The sequence below is a fragment of the Haliotis cracherodii genome, unplaced genomic scaffold (assembly GCF_022045235.1).
Source record: "Haliotis cracherodii isolate W230 unplaced genomic scaffold, xgHalCrac1.p SCAF_2, whole genome shotgun sequence".
NCBI lineage: Eukaryota > Metazoa > Mollusca > Gastropoda > Lepetellida > Haliotidae > Haliotis > Haliotis cracherodii.
This window is the reverse complement of record NW_027266275.1, coordinates 5,022,419-5,041,765: the sequence shown is the minus strand read 5'-3', so window position 1 is coordinate 5,041,765 and position 19,347 is coordinate 5,022,419. Positions and strand designations below refer to the sequence as shown.

The 19,347-nt window shown below is 37.9% G+C and overlaps 2 protein-coding genes across 2 annotated transcripts in view; one reads left to right on the top strand and one right to left on the bottom strand.

The window, feature by feature from the left end:
* Positions 1–19,347, top strand: part of LOC139469576 (L-xylulose reductase-like) — an 88,484-nt gene that overhangs the window by 2,783 nt on the left and 66,354 nt on the right. The window contains exons 4-5 of the mRNA XM_071251775.1: positions 959–1,001; positions 4,844–5,008. Of these exons, the coding sequence (XP_071107876.1) occupies positions 959–1,001; positions 4,844–5,008 (208 nt within the window). The remainder of the gene's footprint in view (positions 1–958; positions 1,002–4,843; positions 5,009–19,347) is intronic.
* The window catches only part of LOC139469575 (uncharacterized), a 45,266-nt gene continuing 34,690 nt past the window's right edge, over positions 8,772–19,347 (bottom strand). Inside the window, exons 2-4 of the mRNA XM_071251774.1 lie at positions 12,548–12,967; positions 11,755–12,057; positions 8,772–11,212 (exon numbers count right to left, since the gene is read on the bottom strand). Of these exons, the coding sequence (XP_071107875.1) occupies positions 10,923–11,212; positions 11,755–12,057; positions 12,548–12,967 (1,013 nt within the window). The 3' untranslated portion in view covers positions 8,772–10,922. The remainder of the gene's footprint in view (positions 11,213–11,754; positions 12,058–12,547; positions 12,968–19,347) is intronic.

Here is a 19,347-nt window from a genome sequence, read left to right as displayed (position 1 = left end):
TCAGACAACCTTTATCTTCTTGTATCAGTTTTCAGTATGTTTACATACTCACAGAATGAGCTACAGTACTCCATGACAGACTCACTTTATGGCTGCAATATTGCTGATGTGAAGATAAATTTTCATTCACTCCATTACAGAGATTAACAAAGTGACCAACAATCAATATGTTTCAAAGTTGTCAATGTTCCATTCTTCTGTACTAATTTAACTATACACAAGCATCAACTTTCACGGCACATAAAATAGCCTCACCATACTTCCTACTCTCTGACATCAGCTTAGAACAATCTTAAAAAGCTTAGAATGATAGCTACGCGATTACAAAGAACAATGAAGAATCATGACGTCATTTCTGGAGATTCGAACATGCGCTCGCAACTTGATGATGTCTTAATTGGACGACGTTATTTTTTAGAGGGAAGTGTCTAGTGAGTTGTTCCCCATAGATGTAGCTGGGCAATGCAGATGAACGCAATGGCTGAACGATCTCTTTCAAAAGTGGGAGAGATATGACGATTGATAATGGGAGATCATGTACAGATAATCGACATGAAAATTTTGAGAATATCCAGGAAATATCAAACTTAACCCCTTGTTCATAAAAAAGAATTGTCCGACATTGATGAGATCGGATTGTATCCAAGGGAGTCATCAATATTTAGATACAGGTCAATATTTTGTAAAAGCTTTTACATATTATTAACATTATAAAAGAGGTGGGGCAAAATGGTGATATCTCATATAAGAAACGAACGACCCGTGGTCATTGTACCAAAACACACAACCAGGAGAATAAACCACTCTGTGTGCGCCCCTCATGGTTTATTCTCTCTGCTGTGTTTTAATGTACAATAAACAATTACCACAAGTTGTTTATTTCTTAAGTTTGCCCATGCTGGACGTGTTACTTGTGTTTGTCATGTCAATGTATATGAATGCTGGCCTTCTGTTCTAGTGTGTATGATGTCAACATCAAGTCAGTCATCAATGTATCCCAGGTAGGTGTTCCTACATAGTTCTTGATGGATCAAATATATTTATGTATTGACTTCAGTAATTTTTGCGTTTATGGAAGTATAATCTTAAAACATGTAAACACAAAAGCATACTTGAGTCAGTTATTATCCCCTGCCCCAACGAAGGTGGTGGGGGATATAGAAATGGGTTCCGCCCGTGTGTGCGTGCGTGTGTGTGTGTGCATGTGTGCGTCCTGAAATTGTTTCAGGAGCATAACTCAGAAACCGTTAGATATTTCTCTACGAAACTTTGCATGTCTATCAGACTCATGCTGAACTGGTGCCTTTTGCTATTTAGGAATTTTATAAATTTTTATTTTTTATGTTTCCATGGCAACAAGTTGGACTTAGAGGTTCTATAAGGGTGCTGTTCGTTTCCGGAGCATAACTCAAAAACTGTTAAATACTTTCTTACAAAACTTTGCATGTCTACTAGGCACATACTGAACTGGTGCCTTTAGCTATTTAGGAATTTTATAAATTTTCATTTTTTACGTTTCCATTGCAACAAGTTGGACTTAGGTTCTATAGGGTAGAGTTTGTTTCCGGAGCATAAGTCATAAACCATTCAATACTTTCCAACAAAAACTTTGCATGTTTACCAGACACATACTGGACTGGTGCCTCTTGCTATTTAGGAATTTTAGAAATTTTTATTTTTCACGTTTCCATGGCAATAAGTTGGACTTAGGATCTACCGTTAAATACTTTCTTACAAAACTTTGCATGTCTACCAGGCACATACTGAACTGGTGCCTTTTGATATATAGCACTTTTATAAATTTTTATTGTTTATGTTTCCATGCCAACAAGTTGGATTTAAGTTTTAATATAGGATTGTTTACTTAGGGAGTATAACAAATAAACTGTTAAATATTTCCTTGCCAAACATTGCATGTCTATATATAAAGCGCATACTGAACTAGTGCCATTTGATATTAAGGAATTTTAGAAATGTTTATTTTAGAATTTCCATTGCAGTTATTTTGACATGGACTAAGAGAAATGTTGGGTCAGTTACCTGGTTTGGGACCATAACGTGTTAAAATGGGCGGGGGATATAGATGACTTTGTCAACTATACGCTTATTATTAGTAAACATGTGAACAATGATAAATTCCCAAATGTGTATTTATTCATTAACAAAAAGCTGTAGACGATACAAACTCTGTGACATCATTCATTCCAATAATGCACTCCACCCACCCTATTATCAGCCAATCAGGACAAGGTAGACTGCCACTCGGTGTGATCTGCCCCAGTAATTCTTTCAGTTTATGCTTGGTTAGCCAATCAAATGCCACGAGTCACTTGCAATTTGTATATATTACTTTGTTTGTGGCAGTGGTTATTAGAGCAGCAAGACTAGTGACATTCTTGCAAATGTACCGTTTTGCTGACCTGATATACCAGCCTGTTTGTCCGTCAGCGGTGGTGACAGGTTTTGAACATCTCCCGAGAAACTGCTGGACCAATTAAGCTGAAACTTGGTTTGCATATTCCAGTCAATTATGATAGGTCAGTTTAAAGGAGGTTTAAATCTGATTTTCAATATGTCCACAGCAAAATGTTGCATACTGCAACAGCTTTATATGATGTTAAATAATCAATAAGATGAAACATGTAATATGTATTATCTTTTGGTTTCTGGCATAGAAACCTTTAACATGAAAGTGGTGTCTGTTGTTATTAGCTTCCCTGTGAAACGGGACTGATTTAGGTCTTGTTGGAAATTGACCAAGTGATTTTTCTAAAAACTATGACACAAAGATTGTTGACATTAGGTATTATTCTTCCATGGATTTCTTTCGAATTGCCCTTTCGAAGTTCTTTCGGCCAATGTTCAAGAAAAGGTCAGATGTCAAGGTACAAAATAACCGCGAAAATGTTTGACATTACAGTTCCTCAAAAAGTATATAATCTTGATATATACCTTCTCTAGGATTGGCCCAGATTTGGTAAAGATTAATCAAAGGTCAAGATCAGAGTTCAGGTTTTTGTAAACATGGATATATCATTGTCAGTTTCTGGGACATGGTTTCCTCTACAGTCATGGAACCTTTACTTGTATGTGTTTCTTTAATTCTATCGTATCACCTTTATTTCAAAGGTCAAGGTCACCCTTGCAGTAATACAATGCATTCTTTTGAATATGGTACAAAGATCACTGACATAAGTGGATATCCTACAATGGAATTATATGACATTGACTGAGGGAATAGTTTTGTCACATGCTATGAGATCAAAGGTCAAGGTCATGAGATTTATATTTGCATGGTTCTTTACAAATTCTACCACAAAAATCTTTAATGGCATATATATCAAGGTCGCCTTTGGGGTTATTAAACATGGTTGCACCATTCATTCCAAGGCAACTGTTACACTTTCACATGTACAGTAAACTATGTTTATAACGAACACGCTTATACCGAACTGACTGATATTACAAACTGTCTTTGGCTCCCGTCCATTTGCTGTATCTAGGCTGTGTATGTGCCTAGCACTAAAATTAGTGGTCACTGTACAACTGGATAATTGTTGGGTCTTACCAAGTTGTCTTGATTAAATTCAAGGTTTGCAGACACCACAATAACTTGCAAACATCTCATTTGAAAATGTTTATTTTAGCAATCTGGGACTTATCTGTTTGAAAGAAGATGAAACATACCAATATCCAAACTGAATAAGTGTTATTTTCAAAGAGTACTAACAAAAACAATTTCATAAACTATTTTCCATTTCTGTAAGAAAAAGATGACCTAAACTAATATCTAGATAATAAATTTGATTTCCAGAGCAGAACTCATAATATTCCAGCCAAGGAATTAAATGTTTTATGTTGCTGTTTTTAGATCAGTTACCATGATTACTGCTTTTGTCTACTTACCTTTGTGTTATCTCTTATAGTATTTGTGAAATGCTAATAGCTTTACAACAAGATAGACACAATTTTTTATGGATAACAACTTCTTTAATACTGTAAAAGGCGACGTTTCGGTATAGATCCTTATACCGTTGTCAAGCAAGGACAACGGTATAAGGATCTATACCGAAACGTCGCCTTTTACAGTATTAAAGAAGTTGTTATCCATAAAAAATTGTGTCTATCTTGTCATCCATCAACTTCTAAGTAATGCCTATCAAACAATTTAGCTTTACAACAGTTTGTTGTTGGGAAATGATTTGGATCTTTTTGTATTCTTTGTATTCTTTTGACTTAAGAATCTTCTGTCTTACTGAAGTTCCATGAAACCATGTTTACTTCATTATGTGTGATTCTAGCACCATTCAACGATATTGTCCGAGCAGAATCCTTATCCAATCAGATCTTTTACTCCAATTTGATCTGATCAACCCTCCATAGGAGGTTGTGTCAGGTTAACCTTTGAATCAGCCAATCACCTTTTTTACTTCTAGACTCGTGGTACAATTGGACAAAGCATTTTAGGGTAGCATAACTGATTGCTGTATTTTGAAAACAAACAGTTCTGAATGCAAATAATAAAGGCCACACTGTTACGTTGTGGATATTTTGTACCCTTTCTTGTTTCTGAGTGTCACGGCACCTACTCCCTTGAAGGTATGCTATTGAAGCTGAGGTGGTTTTCTGTATTAAACTTTCCAAACGTGCTGGTAAGGAAAAGCAGCTGATTCGAATTTAGAAAGCTGACATCTGATTGGCTTCAGAACCCACCCCTCCTTCAGTGAGATTGGACGGTCAAGGTTTATCAGATCTTTATGCAGAGACTTGGTGTAACAGAGTAAACATCCTATTTTGACTGTCCCAGGATAGTTTTCAGTGTAATTGTGGTTGATAATTTCAGGTGTTTGCTAAGGGAATGGTAGACAGTGGCAAGGGAGGTGCAATTGTCAATGTGTCGAGCGTGGCATCCCAGGTGGCACTGCAGAACCATACTGTGTACTGCTCATCTAAAGGTGCTGTTGACATGCTCACCAAGGTGATGGCCCTGGAACTGGGACCAAAGAAGGTGAGTACTTGTGGCAGTGAGTGTCATCCATGCAGTTCAATGTTTGCTGAGGAGCTCGCGGTATCACTCAGAGTCATTCGTGACAAGCTCATGTTATTCTGTGCCGAGTAGCGACTCGTGACCCACTCGTGGACATTTTTGTGACTGGATTCCGTCTGAGCACAAACGGGCATAGTTAAAAGAATTGTCAACTCGTTGCGTAATGATTCACATATATTTTCCCCATATATCATAAGTATATTCCAGATGTTATTCAAACACATGGGGACTCTCGGTATTCTGTATAATTGAACACATATGACTGTATATTGGACATATTATTGGATGCAAGACATGTGCAAAACCAAAATTATTTCTAAGGGTTTCTTTGACCAAACTTTACATCATACCAGATTCGGCGTAATATGCGCCCTCTCTAAGAAGCACCCACGGAGATATTTGCTAATATTAGTTAGTGAACAATCCCAATTAGCACCCTCCTGATAGATCAATGTACACAAGACTTATTTATTCTTGTATAATAAGCACTCGTGGGTTATATGCACCCTTATACGGGCAATTAAATTCTGGAAACATATATCTGTCGTGTATAAACGTACCGAATTTTCTTTTGTATCATTTCAGGCTGTCAGCATAACCACAAAATTTACGATCTTTCAACTCTTTCATCAAAATTATATTCTAATAAGAGCCCCTATTTCTAATATTGCTGAATGCAGTGTTAAACAACAAACAAACAAACAAATATTAAAAGGTATTTTACAGTAAATGAAGATTAATTCGAAACACTTTTTTCTGATGGCATCTACAGGCATAATCAATGTGGTGTAGGTTTGACATATGGTTTTGTGTCAATACATGCTGTTATGATATGATGTTTGTATATTGTGTTATAGACTATACGAACATGTATCATAAATCATAAATCACCAAGGGATACATTATGTTATGTTGATCTTATGATCAATACAAATATTAATGAAAATTGTTGAATTTGTTTTCCCCAATATTCTGGAACACAGAAAATTTTTTGCAATGCATATCATTTGAAAAACGTATTGCAGTATACTGGTGATACTACGAGGGCATAAAAATCATATGTGCCCTAGGGTCATAACATGTCACAAGACAACAGTGTATTGTTTCCGTTACCCGGATGGCATTGTGATGTCATTCGAATCTTATTGTGACGTGATGTTGGAAAGACGTCACACAAGAAAAGACGTTATAGCTGACGTCATTCGACAAATTGTGCTTTCTCTGCATCTTGCTGTCCTTATAGGCTAACACTAAAATTTGTCTCTGTCTGTAGACATCTTTGGTAATAAATAGAACATTAAATTCATGTTCATGTCATACTATGTTTACAACACTCGTGCCTCTCACTCTGGGAAATACCGGAATTTAGGCACGAGTGTGGTAAACATAGTATGACATGAACACTCATATAATATCCTCTATATATGACTGATATGACGTCTCTTCTCCCTATATATACTTGAAGAAGAACCAGATGAACGAGGTGATATATTGCTTCAGAGTCGGACGATCCCGACTCAATCATCAAATGACAACAATGACAAATTTAGATTTTTTAATCATGAATTTACTGATAAACTGTACACATATTGGATCTAATTTACAAATCGTAACAAACTAGTCAGTATATAGAACTTGACAAGAAAACAATTGTTTCACAATGCAAACTGAGTTCTAACCAACTTAAACAACACAAAGTTATAAACTGAGAAACAAAGAGGTAACGCATAAACGACAAACTGCAAAAAAAGAAAGATGGATTACTAAGGCACTTAACTATTGCACACATGCAGGCAATATACTGCTTGTGTACAACTGGTACTGTGAGATGACAACTTATTCTACATTGTGGGCTGTCAGTATGCAAGATGATGCCTAAATAAAAAATATTTTCTAAATAACCTTGAATTAAAAGGCTTAAGCCAGAATACAAACAAATATTTGTTCATCATGTGTTCATCATGTGTTCATCATGCAGTCAGCATGCGTTCAGCATGTGTTCAGCACATATTCAGCATCAGCATATTTTCAATCAAAGACGTCACTTAGGTTTTGAAGTTTGCAAAACTTAGGGAAGGTACATAAGAATCCCAAGAAAAATATCTTGTGACACAAAGGAGGAGTCGTTTGAGAAAAAATAAATTATTTTGTTGGTTATAATGTTCTGTTGAAGCTTGTTTCTGGGATGTGGAAGAAACCATTGTCAGGCTTCCGGGCTCAAGGTTGCAAATGTAAAGTAAAACTAACACATTTGTTCCAGGTGTCTTTTCTGAATAATAGTATTTGCAGTGACAAATGTTTGTTCATGAAGTACCTTACATGAAATTTCACAAGGCTATTTGTCATAATCGTCAAAGAAAGAAATCCAAAGTATCTGAAATTTTGTTTTCCTCAGAGATTTTAGAAGGTGAAAGAAAAAGTAAATCTTTGACCTTCCTCATTTTATGAGGAATTGGCTGCTAAGGATTCATGAGCCAGGACAACTGTCATGTAGAATATGATATCAACTCAAGATATGCATTTAACTACATTGTGCGTTTAACATAGAGCTCTCTGTTGATAATATTGCAGGGCAGAATATACCCTTACCAATTGGGAGTATAAACAGACATATAATAGTGAAACAACACATAAATATTCATTATCGCTTCAGTAATATTATTGACAGACCATGGGTCATAATGCGGCAAATCTGGGGCAGAATGACAAGCTTATCCTGTCATGGGTAAGGGAGGTAAGTGTGGTGCATCATGTCACTGGAGTTGTGTGGAAATTTTGATTTTCTTCACATAATCTGAATATTGAAAAGGCTGATTTAAATCAATAAAGCATGAAGCTGGTTCATATTTGATATTTGTAGATGTAAAATGAGAATGATTTCATTCTTTGAATAGACAATACCTTTTAGAAAGTGGTCAGAGTTTATATATCCGTGATTTGACCCCACACTCTCAGAGTGAGGCACCTAATTGCCAACATACAGACTCAGCAGTCACAACAGTCACAACATGGAAGACCGACAACTGGTAGTCTAGATCACATACTTTGTGCACCCCTCGGATATGTGTAAATTAGCACTAAACCCATGGCCGAAAGCTTGAAAAGACAGTCGTGGCAGATGGTCAAATGTAACATGTTTTATTTGTCATTACACTTTCTTAGTAAAGGTTGCTGACTTTGTGGCCCTCGTGGGACTCAACCCAAAACATTGCGGGAATGTGTACCAGTTTCACTAACAAAGTGTAATCCCAATATACGTTACATTTGACCACTTTCTGAAAGGCATTGTCTATTTATAACACACGTTAGATTTCCTTCTTTTTTACAAGGTAGCTGTTATCATAAGTATGGCTGGGACGGGTAACTCGGGTACTATGGGGGTGGGTACCCAGATGGTAAATTTTTACTCGTGCCAGCCCTAATCATAAGTTCATACAAGAAAAGTATTCCCTTTGTCATTCCAGGATAATTTGTGTTCTTGCTGTTTTACGTTCAATCAGTCCTTCTCGTGACTGGGGATATATGATGTATTATTTATCAAGGGCCTACATGCAGAATAAAGAACATGAAATATATTGCTTCATTCATGAGTGATAATGTCTCTCTTCATATTACCAGTCCATACATCAGAAACGTGGCAGTTACACAAATTGTTAAAATATTGTGAAAAGGTTCCCAAGAAAAATATCTTGTGATTTAAACATGCTAAAGGAGGAGTCATTTGAAAAAAAATACATTATTTTGTTGGTTATAATGTTCTGTTCAAGCAATGTTTCCGGGATGTGGAAGAAACCATTGTCAGGCTTCCGGGCTCAAGGTTGCAAATGTAAACTAAAACTAACACTTTTGTTCCAAGGAGTCATTTCTGAATAATAGTATTTGCAGTGACAAATGTTTGTTCATGAAATAATAGGTTTTAGAAGGTGAAAGAAAAATGGAATCTTTTATCTGCAAATTAGAATTTACCTTTTCACTTTTACGTTCAATCAGTCCTTCTTGTGACTGGGGATATTTAATGTTTTATTTATTATTGGACACAAGGGCCAACATGCAGAATAAAGAACATGAAATATATTGCTTCATTCATGAGTGATAATGTCTCTCTTCAAATTACCAGTCCATACAACAAATATGTCACAATAACCAAGGAGAAAAATTCCAGTGCTAGACATGTCTTCAAAAACCCAGATCAGTTTATGGATTTTCTGTCATGCCAAGAAGCTAAATAATGAAATAAGAAATAAATAGGAAAATATTTTTTCAAACTTTCGCAAACTTCGGAATTTGCAGATCCATAAACATGATAATCAATTTGTATGGTCAGGTGACAGCAATACGTCGTACAGATCTCACAGGAAGCTATTCCTGGAAACTAATGCCGTCTGTACAAGAAACAGGATAGGTATGTCAACATGGTCAAACTGAAAATATCCACTTTAAAACTTTATTAAAACTTTATTTTCATGTTGTTACAAAGACAATTATTTCAAGTGGATTAGTGAATGATTTTTATATTATCCAGAAATATTACATACTTATCCCAGCAGACTGTACAGATGATCAAACCTGGCTCAGACAAACCAATGATTGAGAGCATGAGCACAAATGCATGCTGTATCAGCTGTGGCTTCACTGCACGAGTTTGTGATATCCAGAAAGTAAAAAAATACCCAAGCAAGTCAACAATGCATTGGCAAATCTATATTTCATCAATATCAGTTTGAAAATTAAGACATTCTCTGAGCCCCTTACTATTTTATATTTTAAACCATAATGTAAAATGATTTATAGGTTGCACAAAATATAATTATATTAACAACAATATAAAAATGGTACTAAACCAATCTTAATCAAAAAGTTGTTACATTCACTTATATCAGTTAAAGATCCCATGAAGCAGTAACAATCTTATCCAGTATGCTGATGATTTAAAAAATAAATATTGTCAAGTGTTTATGATCACTTGAAAAAAAACTACCCTAGGAAATCCAGAAGTACACGCCTACCATGATCAGCATCTCTGACAGCTGAAGCTGGAGCAGTGTTTATGAGTCAAAAATACATTTGTGCTAACTAAATTGATGAAGGCATGTAATTTGTTTTGTCAAATGGAATTCTCATACGAGACAAAGTATCCAAGCATATGTGCAAAGAGATGCTTCTTCTCAGATGGTACTTCATGTACATTGGTGTTTACACATATCACATGCATGCCTATATATATGTACTGTATAATGAAATATTGCTTCTATGTTGAAGTATTACACTTGCCAGTTTGGTAACATGGTAAATAATCCAAAAATAAATTCCAAATTTTGAGAGGACTAAATTAACTTATTTCAGTAATGATTAAAAATTTAGCACGTTCAAAGTGGGTTAAACGAAATGGTATTTACCCAAAATGTTTATTTAAAAAAAAAAGAAAGATTTCATATGATCATGCTGACCAAGAATATTTTTTTATGTTTTCAATATTTCATGTTAATCTCATTTTGTCTGACAACACTAACGGTGCTTTGTGATTTGGGTGTAAATAATCTGTAAATCAGATTGCTAAATCAAAAGGCCTCCATACGATTGTTCTGTGCACCTGTTCAAGCTTAGAAATTTGAACATTACGTTTCCTCATTCATGCAAATAGCTGTTATGAAGCTGTCAGCACAGGCCATTATAGCCACCTGTGGGAGGTCAATACAACTTTCGTTCTGTTTGATCTTCTCTCAAATCAAAGAACCATAGGTCCAGCAATAACCTCTGAATACAAATCAGTGGACTTGACATCCAAGGACCCAGCTCTAAACCTCAAAACACCAACAGTGCCCCTTGGTGACCATCAAGAATCAGACAGGAGCAGACGCTCCAATATGGCTGCTCCTCAAAGTGGCGGGAACAGCAGTGGTTGTGTCTGATGTCTCCAGTAGATGTCTCCAACTCTCCACCTGATTGTGCTCTCCTCTGGACTCATCGTGATGCCTGTCCGAACTTCGTGTGCACTGTACCCCCGCTGTGTGAGCATGTCCGTGAGCTGTTGCATGGCGTATGGTGGGCAGGCAGTTTCGGACATGCGTCGTTTGAACATCTGCTGCCATTCCATGAAGATGTAAGGCACATGAACCTGCTGGAACAGTTGGGCAGACTTGGCCATCGCTTTGCACTCATAGCCCTCTGAAAGTATAGAATACCTCTTTTTTATGAAGAGTTTAAAAGGAGGTAACTTATTATGTTTTTCTATTTTTGTAAGACCCAAGTGATGGATCTGGCTCAAATTGGTCTCTTGGCCTCAGATCTTATCAGATCTAAGCTAATCACAACAAGAACTATTATCACATTCTATTCTTTGTTTTCTCTGCCTGGGCCTGCAAAATGCTAAAAGTAGGGTAATTTTGTACACCTTCGGGGTAGGATGACACTGGTCAATCAAGCCACCGAGTCTGAGCACCCGATCTATTTGGTCACCTTATTCCGCCTAGCATAGGTTGCTGGGGACGTACTCCAACCCCTCTATGTCACCACTTAGGTTTAGGTCAGAAAGTTTATGAACTTGAGGATAGGTGACTGAGTAATGAATCAGGAGATTAGTTGTTACACTAGGTGAGAGCTAGATGATTACTTGGCATGTAAAAAATGGTTTATGATTTTGTAAATCAAAAAGACCAACATCAATATAATTAAAACAAGGCAAAGCGAGCATAATTCAGAGAGATTACCGATGTCAATTTTTATGATAACTTCTGCCGGTCTCATTAAATACAGGAGGTCGTCCATGGTAACTGTGCCAATTGTCTCCCCTTGATCAGCGCCCTCAGTGACTCGGATTCCACCCTGATTGTCCTTGTTGGTGATCAGTGTGATGTTTTGATGTTTGTCAGACATGGCGTTTTGAAGCAGGTAGATGACATCAGTGAGGCGACCAAGTTGGGCGCCTTTGTGAAACCGCCACACGTTCTCCTCAGCTGGTTCAATCGCAACCACCATGTGGCCCATCTTCGCAGCCAGGAAACTGTAGTAACCTGGGAGGAACAAAGCATTACTGATTTATATGATAAATATTAATAAAAGCACACAACATGGTATTTACTATGTATCAGTGGATCCTGGGATTCACAGATCAGTCGAGCCGAGAGCCGCACTGTAGGGTCATCTCTTGACTGTAGGACCCCACCGCAGCTCACGGCTTACAGCAATCTGAACTGGAATTACACTATCAGCTCCTGAGGAATATACAACCCAAGCCGCCGTTTAGGCCCTAGAAGGATTTCAATTCACCTTACCATGAAATTGTATTATGACAAATAGTTTGATTTACAGAATTATTGTAATGAAACCTTTCTCCCATGGAGGATGTAATAATAGTAATATGTTTTTGAGAATATATATATGTAGGTGTCTTTTAATAAACTTACTATATTAAGTAGTGATAGTACTATATTAAGTAGTGATAGTATGGGTATGAATCCCGGATTCACTCTCACTCACTCACTCACTCACTCACTCACTCACCTATGTTTGCCCCCACATCCAGTACCACAGCATTGGGGTGTTTCTGCAGAGCCTTCTTGAAGACCTTGGTGATGTAGGGCTCCCACACACCACTGTGCAGCAGCGCCCCGGAGATGAACTTGTCCTGCTCAGGGGGATACACACAGATTGGGAAGCTGGGATCAGTCTGAGACAACACACATTTGAAGTCTGGCACCACCAGGCTCTGCTTCAGGTCCAGGAGGTGGATGTTCCTGGGAATGAAGGCGAGGTTCTCCTGCACATTTGTCAGGCGGCGCTGGAGCGGGACGCCGTTCAGCTGGTTGATGATCGGGACCAGGCCAGAGTTCAGAGGGTCATTGGATTCTGAGGTGGCATTGCTGGATGAGCTGAGGATGTGGAAGTTGAACAGCACCACCACACATATGGCCAACAGGACGGCTGGAACACAAGGGGGATAACTCTGAGAGAGACATATGGCCAACAGGACGGCTGGAACACAAGGGGGATAACTCTGAGAGAGACATATGGCCAACAGGACGGCTGGACACATGGAGGATAACTCTAATAGAGACATGACCAACAGGACGGCTGGAACACAAGGGGGATAATTCTTATAAAGACATGGCTATCACTGCAGCAGGAACAGAAAGGGGATTACTCTGAGAGAGACATGGCCAACAGAACGGCTGGAAGACAAGGGGGATAACTCTGATAGAAATATGGTCAACAGGAAGGCTGGAAGACAAGGGTGATAACTCTGATAGAAATATCAAGCCTGGAATATAAGGGGAATAACTCTGATAAAGACATGTCAAAAATGAGAGATGCAAGGCAAAGGGGATAACTCTGATAGAGACATTGCCAACAGGACGGCTAGAAGACAAGGGGAATAACACTGATAGACACATATGACCAACAAGAGGGCTGCATGGCAAGATGGATAACTCTGAAAGAGACATATGACTGACAGGAGGGCTGGAAGATTTGGGAATAACTCTGACAGGCAACAGGAGGGCAGAAAGACTTGAAAATGGCATCTATCCAACATAAGGGTGGAAAAACAAGGGACGATAGCTCTCATAGTTGCATGTAGCTAAACGGAGTGCAGTAAGATAAGGGGGATAACTCAGAAAGAGAAAGTCATGGCTGGAAGACAAGAGAGGTAACTCTGTGACACATGTCAACAACAAGAATCCTGGATGTTGCTAAGTGATTCCATATTCATTTTCATTCAGTATCATAAGTATGGGTAAGTCATGGCCTGATGCCTTCACGACAATGTTGTACTTTCAAACCACAATTGTTCATCTTAGTCCTATGCCTATTAGTCAACCTTATTCTCATTGTTGGGAACTCAGATATGTAGATTATGAAATGCTAGGATTGTTTTTTTATCTTTATTGTGTAGTTTTCATTTCAACAAAGTATTAAATATTTTGCTGTGAATTATTCATAACCTCAGCGCTGTGATTTAAAGAAATAGTCCCTTGGACTTTTGTTCACAATAAATACAATCTGGTACAATCATTCAGGGGAAAAACTTTCTTTTTGAAACCTGCCACATATGAGGAACATGTCAAATTTCATGAAATTATCTGCACAAATGGAGAACCAATAGTCCCAATTAGCCTTATCAATGTGGTTGCCATAGAGATCCAAATTTTCTAAAGTTGGAGAGGAAGTGAACAAACTTGTTCCCACCAGTGAAGACTTCCAGCTTGATTGGGCTCGTGGTTTCAAAGAAAATGCAGGAAATGTGAAAGGTTTCTGGATGACTGGCCTCACAATGAAGTTGTTCTGGCCTTTGGACCATATGAGTAGCCTGGTGTTCTCTATTAATTTTGAAGGTTCAGTCACATGACTCAGTGACAAGTGTCTGATAGGCACTTTCAAGTAGACAAACTAATTCAGCTCTCCTGATTTAATTAGTATGCCAAGTTTAATTGGCCATGTTATTTTTAAATAAAAGCGCACAAAAGACGGTTTTTCCTGTTACTTGGATCATGTCATGCTTCTTACAAATGAGAGTGTCTTTTTAAGAAAGTGTTAAAGCATTCTTTATGGATCTTGTTACCAAGCCATCAAACCAATACCGTAAATCTTGAAATAAATGTGTTTCCAAATTAATACGACTGCTGCCCCTAGCCAAAAATGCGACTCAAAATCAATGCTACTCCTCCCACCCCATCCCCAGTGGAATGATACATATCTTTACCTTAATCCAATCAAACAAACAAATAGAACCGCTTATTAGCACAGAGTAAAACACTTGTGTAATAACAATAAACAGCGTTTTCCTAAAAACAATACGTTTATTCTGCTGACTGGCATTAAGGAAGTTCAAAGGCAATAAAATAATTAACCAACAACTGTTCACTGATTGGAGTGGTCAATAATGCCTAGTTTGACACGAGTGGGTAGAAGTCTTGACCCCAGCAGTGATAACTCACAAGATGCCTATCGTGTAATTCCTATTCTTTAAATGACATTGCTATGTGCTTGTTATCGATATAAATCTAGATATCGATATGGTATTTAGAAGTGATACACATATGGAAGAGAATTTATTGATATACATGTAGTCATTTTGGAGACAAATGCGATATTTCATTAATGCGAACAAAGACCACTCACATTTTTCACATTTAATTCATGCGCACGTTAATTTCAAGATTTACAGTAACCAATGAAAATTTATCATTTTGCTTTCAAAAATCACAACTATATACTAACAGACTTTACCTTTCTGCATGAAGTTCTGACAACACCTCAATAGGAGGTTGTGTCAGAGGAACTCACAAATCAGTCTCACGGCTTCTAATTCTCGATACATGGAGTGAAACATACAGACCAGAATATCTAATTTCTGTATCTCAAAAACAAAGTTTATCGGCCTGTTCCGGGTGGAAATGATAAAGGTGGCACCTTTATATTGTTGTGGGGATATGATAGATCCTGTCATGGCATCTACATCCAGAAGGTGTGTTCTGTGTGTTTTGTTAGTTTTGTTATAATCAAATTTCATAATCATGGTTGTAAAGACATTCAGCCAAATCATTTTACAAAACTGACTCCAAGCTTGATTAGGGTTCACATGGTGTTACGTCTATGGAGACATCAGGTTTTCACACAGGAAGGTAATGTATCAGTTAAAAGATGTGATTTTATCAAGACTGATATATCATGATACAATTTAATAATGTTGAAAAATAGTGCCATGTTTCTTGTCATGTCAGATTTGAGAGACGACATGATCTTATTATCTGAGCCTATGAAAATACCTTTGTATATATAATTTGTGTATTCTTATCTTCCTAAAAGAAATTATACTGGAAATATTCGAAAAGTACAGATAAAGACAAAAACAAGGAACTAAGAGTTACAGCCCTTTGAATGATGACGTCTGCTCCTGCACACAGCTGCCACTATAAATGAAGAAGTAAACTGGCAAATCAGTACGTATCTTTGGGCTGCTCCAAAATGTCATATATTGGCTTTGGATAAAATTGTTGTGAACAAGTCTTCATTGAAGATTGTACCGAGACAGCTTGACTTTAGTTTACCTAAACTTGACACAACATTTAATGAAGTTGTGCCAAAGAAGAAAGCTGTATGTTAAAGCTTGCTGTGTATGGAGTGAAAAAATCAGTTGCACAGCAATGTGAACCGAAATATAACAACATTTTTACTTCTGACTCATTTCCAACTGTTTCTGAGCCATCAATCCTAATATTTAATAGGAGGGTTCCAAAAATAAATAACCTACAGAAGTTGTCCTGGTAGTAATTGAAGAAAACCTTTAAATGGAACGAGTATCTCGACAACTCAGTCTGAAGCAACGTTAGATACTTGCCAAAGCATTATCACTTTCACTGCCCTTTGTCTGGCGTGATGTCTAAACTGACCCTCGTGCTGCCAGCACAGATGTGATACTATCTGGGGAGTGCCACGGTAATTTCACGACACTTTGATTTCGTCCACAGAAATGAAACCTTGCCGAGTATGAGAAGGGATGAACAGAGCGGCGTTAGAGAACATAATGAACTAGGTCCTCAAACTGCACAGACATCCCATTTGAAGTGAGACCATGTTTGTTTTGTGGTAATAGAGCCCTGTCGTTCTTTCTATAGATCAATGTCAGTTGCGTGAAACATTTGGTGCTTACCAGTATATTGAGTGATATTACCCATAGATCATTGATTCAATATTAGCCATAATGTCTGGTCCATCTCGTGGACAGTCACCAGTTGGAGACACAATACACTGAACTCCCATTAGCCTTGCTTGTCTGAGAAACACTACTTTCTGGACAACTAACATATACAAATAATCTACAAACATCTAAGAAAGAACCTGTGTATGCGGATGTTTTCAACTGAAACTGGTCTGTCCGGATTAACATGTTTTTAAAAGGATTCTTAGGAAAGGATAAGATGAGGTGGTGAAACAAGCTCATGCTGTGTTTCTGGTGTAGCTTGAGTCAAGATAAGTAACCAGGATTTACTCTACTTCATGTTCTGATGACCATAGGCCCAAGAGTAATAACCGATGATGGCATCAGCAATGTATGGATACTTCAGGCCCCTGCCCCACAAAAACAGCTCAGTGCAACTACTGTCATACCCCTATGTTACAGTTGTGTGTAGGACCCGTGAAGATCCGGGGTAGAATAGGTCTTCAGGAACCCATGCTTGTCGCAAAAGGCGACTATGCTTGTCGTAAGGCGACTAATTGGATTCGGTGGTCAGGCTCGCTGACTTGGTTGATGCATGTCATCTTATCCCAGTTGCTCGGATTGATGCTCATCATATCAATCACTGGATTGTCTGGTCCAGACTCGATTATTTACAGAATACAGTCATATAGCTGGAATATTGCTGAGTGATGCGTTAAACAACAAATAAACAAACAGCTGTGTGTGGAACAGGGCTCAACATTTGAAAAGTCGGTCAGGATAAATGTCAGTCTACCAGACAGCCTAAAAGACTTCACAAACAAATCATGCAAATCCTGACATTTATTGAGCCAATCAACTGTCTTTTCTATATAATGACATGAATAAATCTGTATAATTATACCGATATTCAGTGATTCCATGGCTAATCCTTCCTCTGTCTGGCCAGTTTCAATGGAATGGCAGTCACTGATGCTTACAGTGAGACTTCTTGTCCCAGCTATATTCAACCACGTCTGTGTTGTGCTTTCTGACATATTATGCACCTGCAGTGCGTCTGCTTGTTTACAGTAAACAGCCAGTGTTTGTGGGACCCTGACGTGTAGTCCTCTGCATCTGGCGGAAGTGCAGACGCTGCTTCGAGCAAGTGGCAGATGAAGCCACTTCCTCATCCAGCTCCACATCTCCATCAGATTGTGCGCCCCGATGCTACATTAGTCAATCTCGTGATTCATTTATGCTGTCTGGCGGATAGTTCTGTTTTTTGGTTTCTTGAATTTTTGAGGTAAAAAGTAAGTAATGTATGAGACAGCGATGATTGAGCACATGCTGCTTCTGATTACAAATGGTTGAAAAAAGGTGTGATATTTGTCAAAGTGTGAGTGAAGTTTGGTGTTTATGTTCGGAATGCAGGAGTCCGCAGGGGGTCCTGTGATTGAGGAGACGCAGACGTAACACGCAGCAAAACATGTAGACGATGCACGGGGGATAAACAACTGGATTGTGATGATTCATTTGCAGAATATTGTTTGCGTGTTTTATCTCAACTGTTACACTCCCATGATTCATAAATTTATGTACAACTGGCAAATATAATCGTAGGACCTTCATAAAGTCACTTCAGGAAATATTTTAGCCCTGTGGTCCAGTGTTTGCTGATCTTATTGAAGACCCCAGTTTGATTCCCATGCTGGAACAAATTGTCATCGCCTTGTCGACCCAGCTATAAATATATCCCTGGCACTCTTTTGCATGTCCATAAGAGGCTACATGACTGGATGTGACTTGTTGATTGCATATCATATCACAATAATGGTTGATATTTGTTTATCTGGCCAAGACTTGATTATTTACTGGCACATCTGTGATATAGGTGGAATTGGTAAACACAACGATAAAACGTTCCTTACAACTCATGAAATTTACACTGTCAACACCAAAACAGATTCCATTGGGTGTTATAGGTAAAATAGCATAGAAAATTGTATAAATGGTTCACTGAAAATAAGTGATGACACCAGGTGTTTGCAATAGCACCTGCCACGCACACAATTTGCCTAAACAAGTACATCTGATTGTTGTTTCCAGCTTAGTTCACGAGACAATACACAGGTAATCTTTATCCCTGCATATAAAACAATGCCTAGCATAACAAGAAATACAATTGAAATGGTAAATCATCGTGTATTAAGTGATGTTTCATTGCAAATTTTAAATTTTCATTGTCACAGTTTGTTATTGGGTTGTTCATTCAAATGAAGCAATGAGATGTAGTTTTTTTAACCAACAGAAAAAGAGTTTTCTGAAAGTGTAAGCCATACATAAGCAGACCCCTTTCTACAGAATCTCTTTTTCTGGTCCTCAAAATATATGGTGTACATTTGTTGCCTGACACCACAGTAGATCAAAGCAGTACTCCTGCCATGTAACAGGGGCATACAAACGAACCAGCCAATCAAATGATGGACAGACATCCAGTCACGTGATAGAGCATTTACTGATTTTGATCAACCAAAAAAACGATATGATAATTTTGAATTACGTCTGCTGTGTACAAGTGCAGAGATTTCATTTCAGAGACTAGATGTGAATAAGATTAATTTTATACAATTACTTGGAGTCAATCTGCCTCGGGATGATGAGA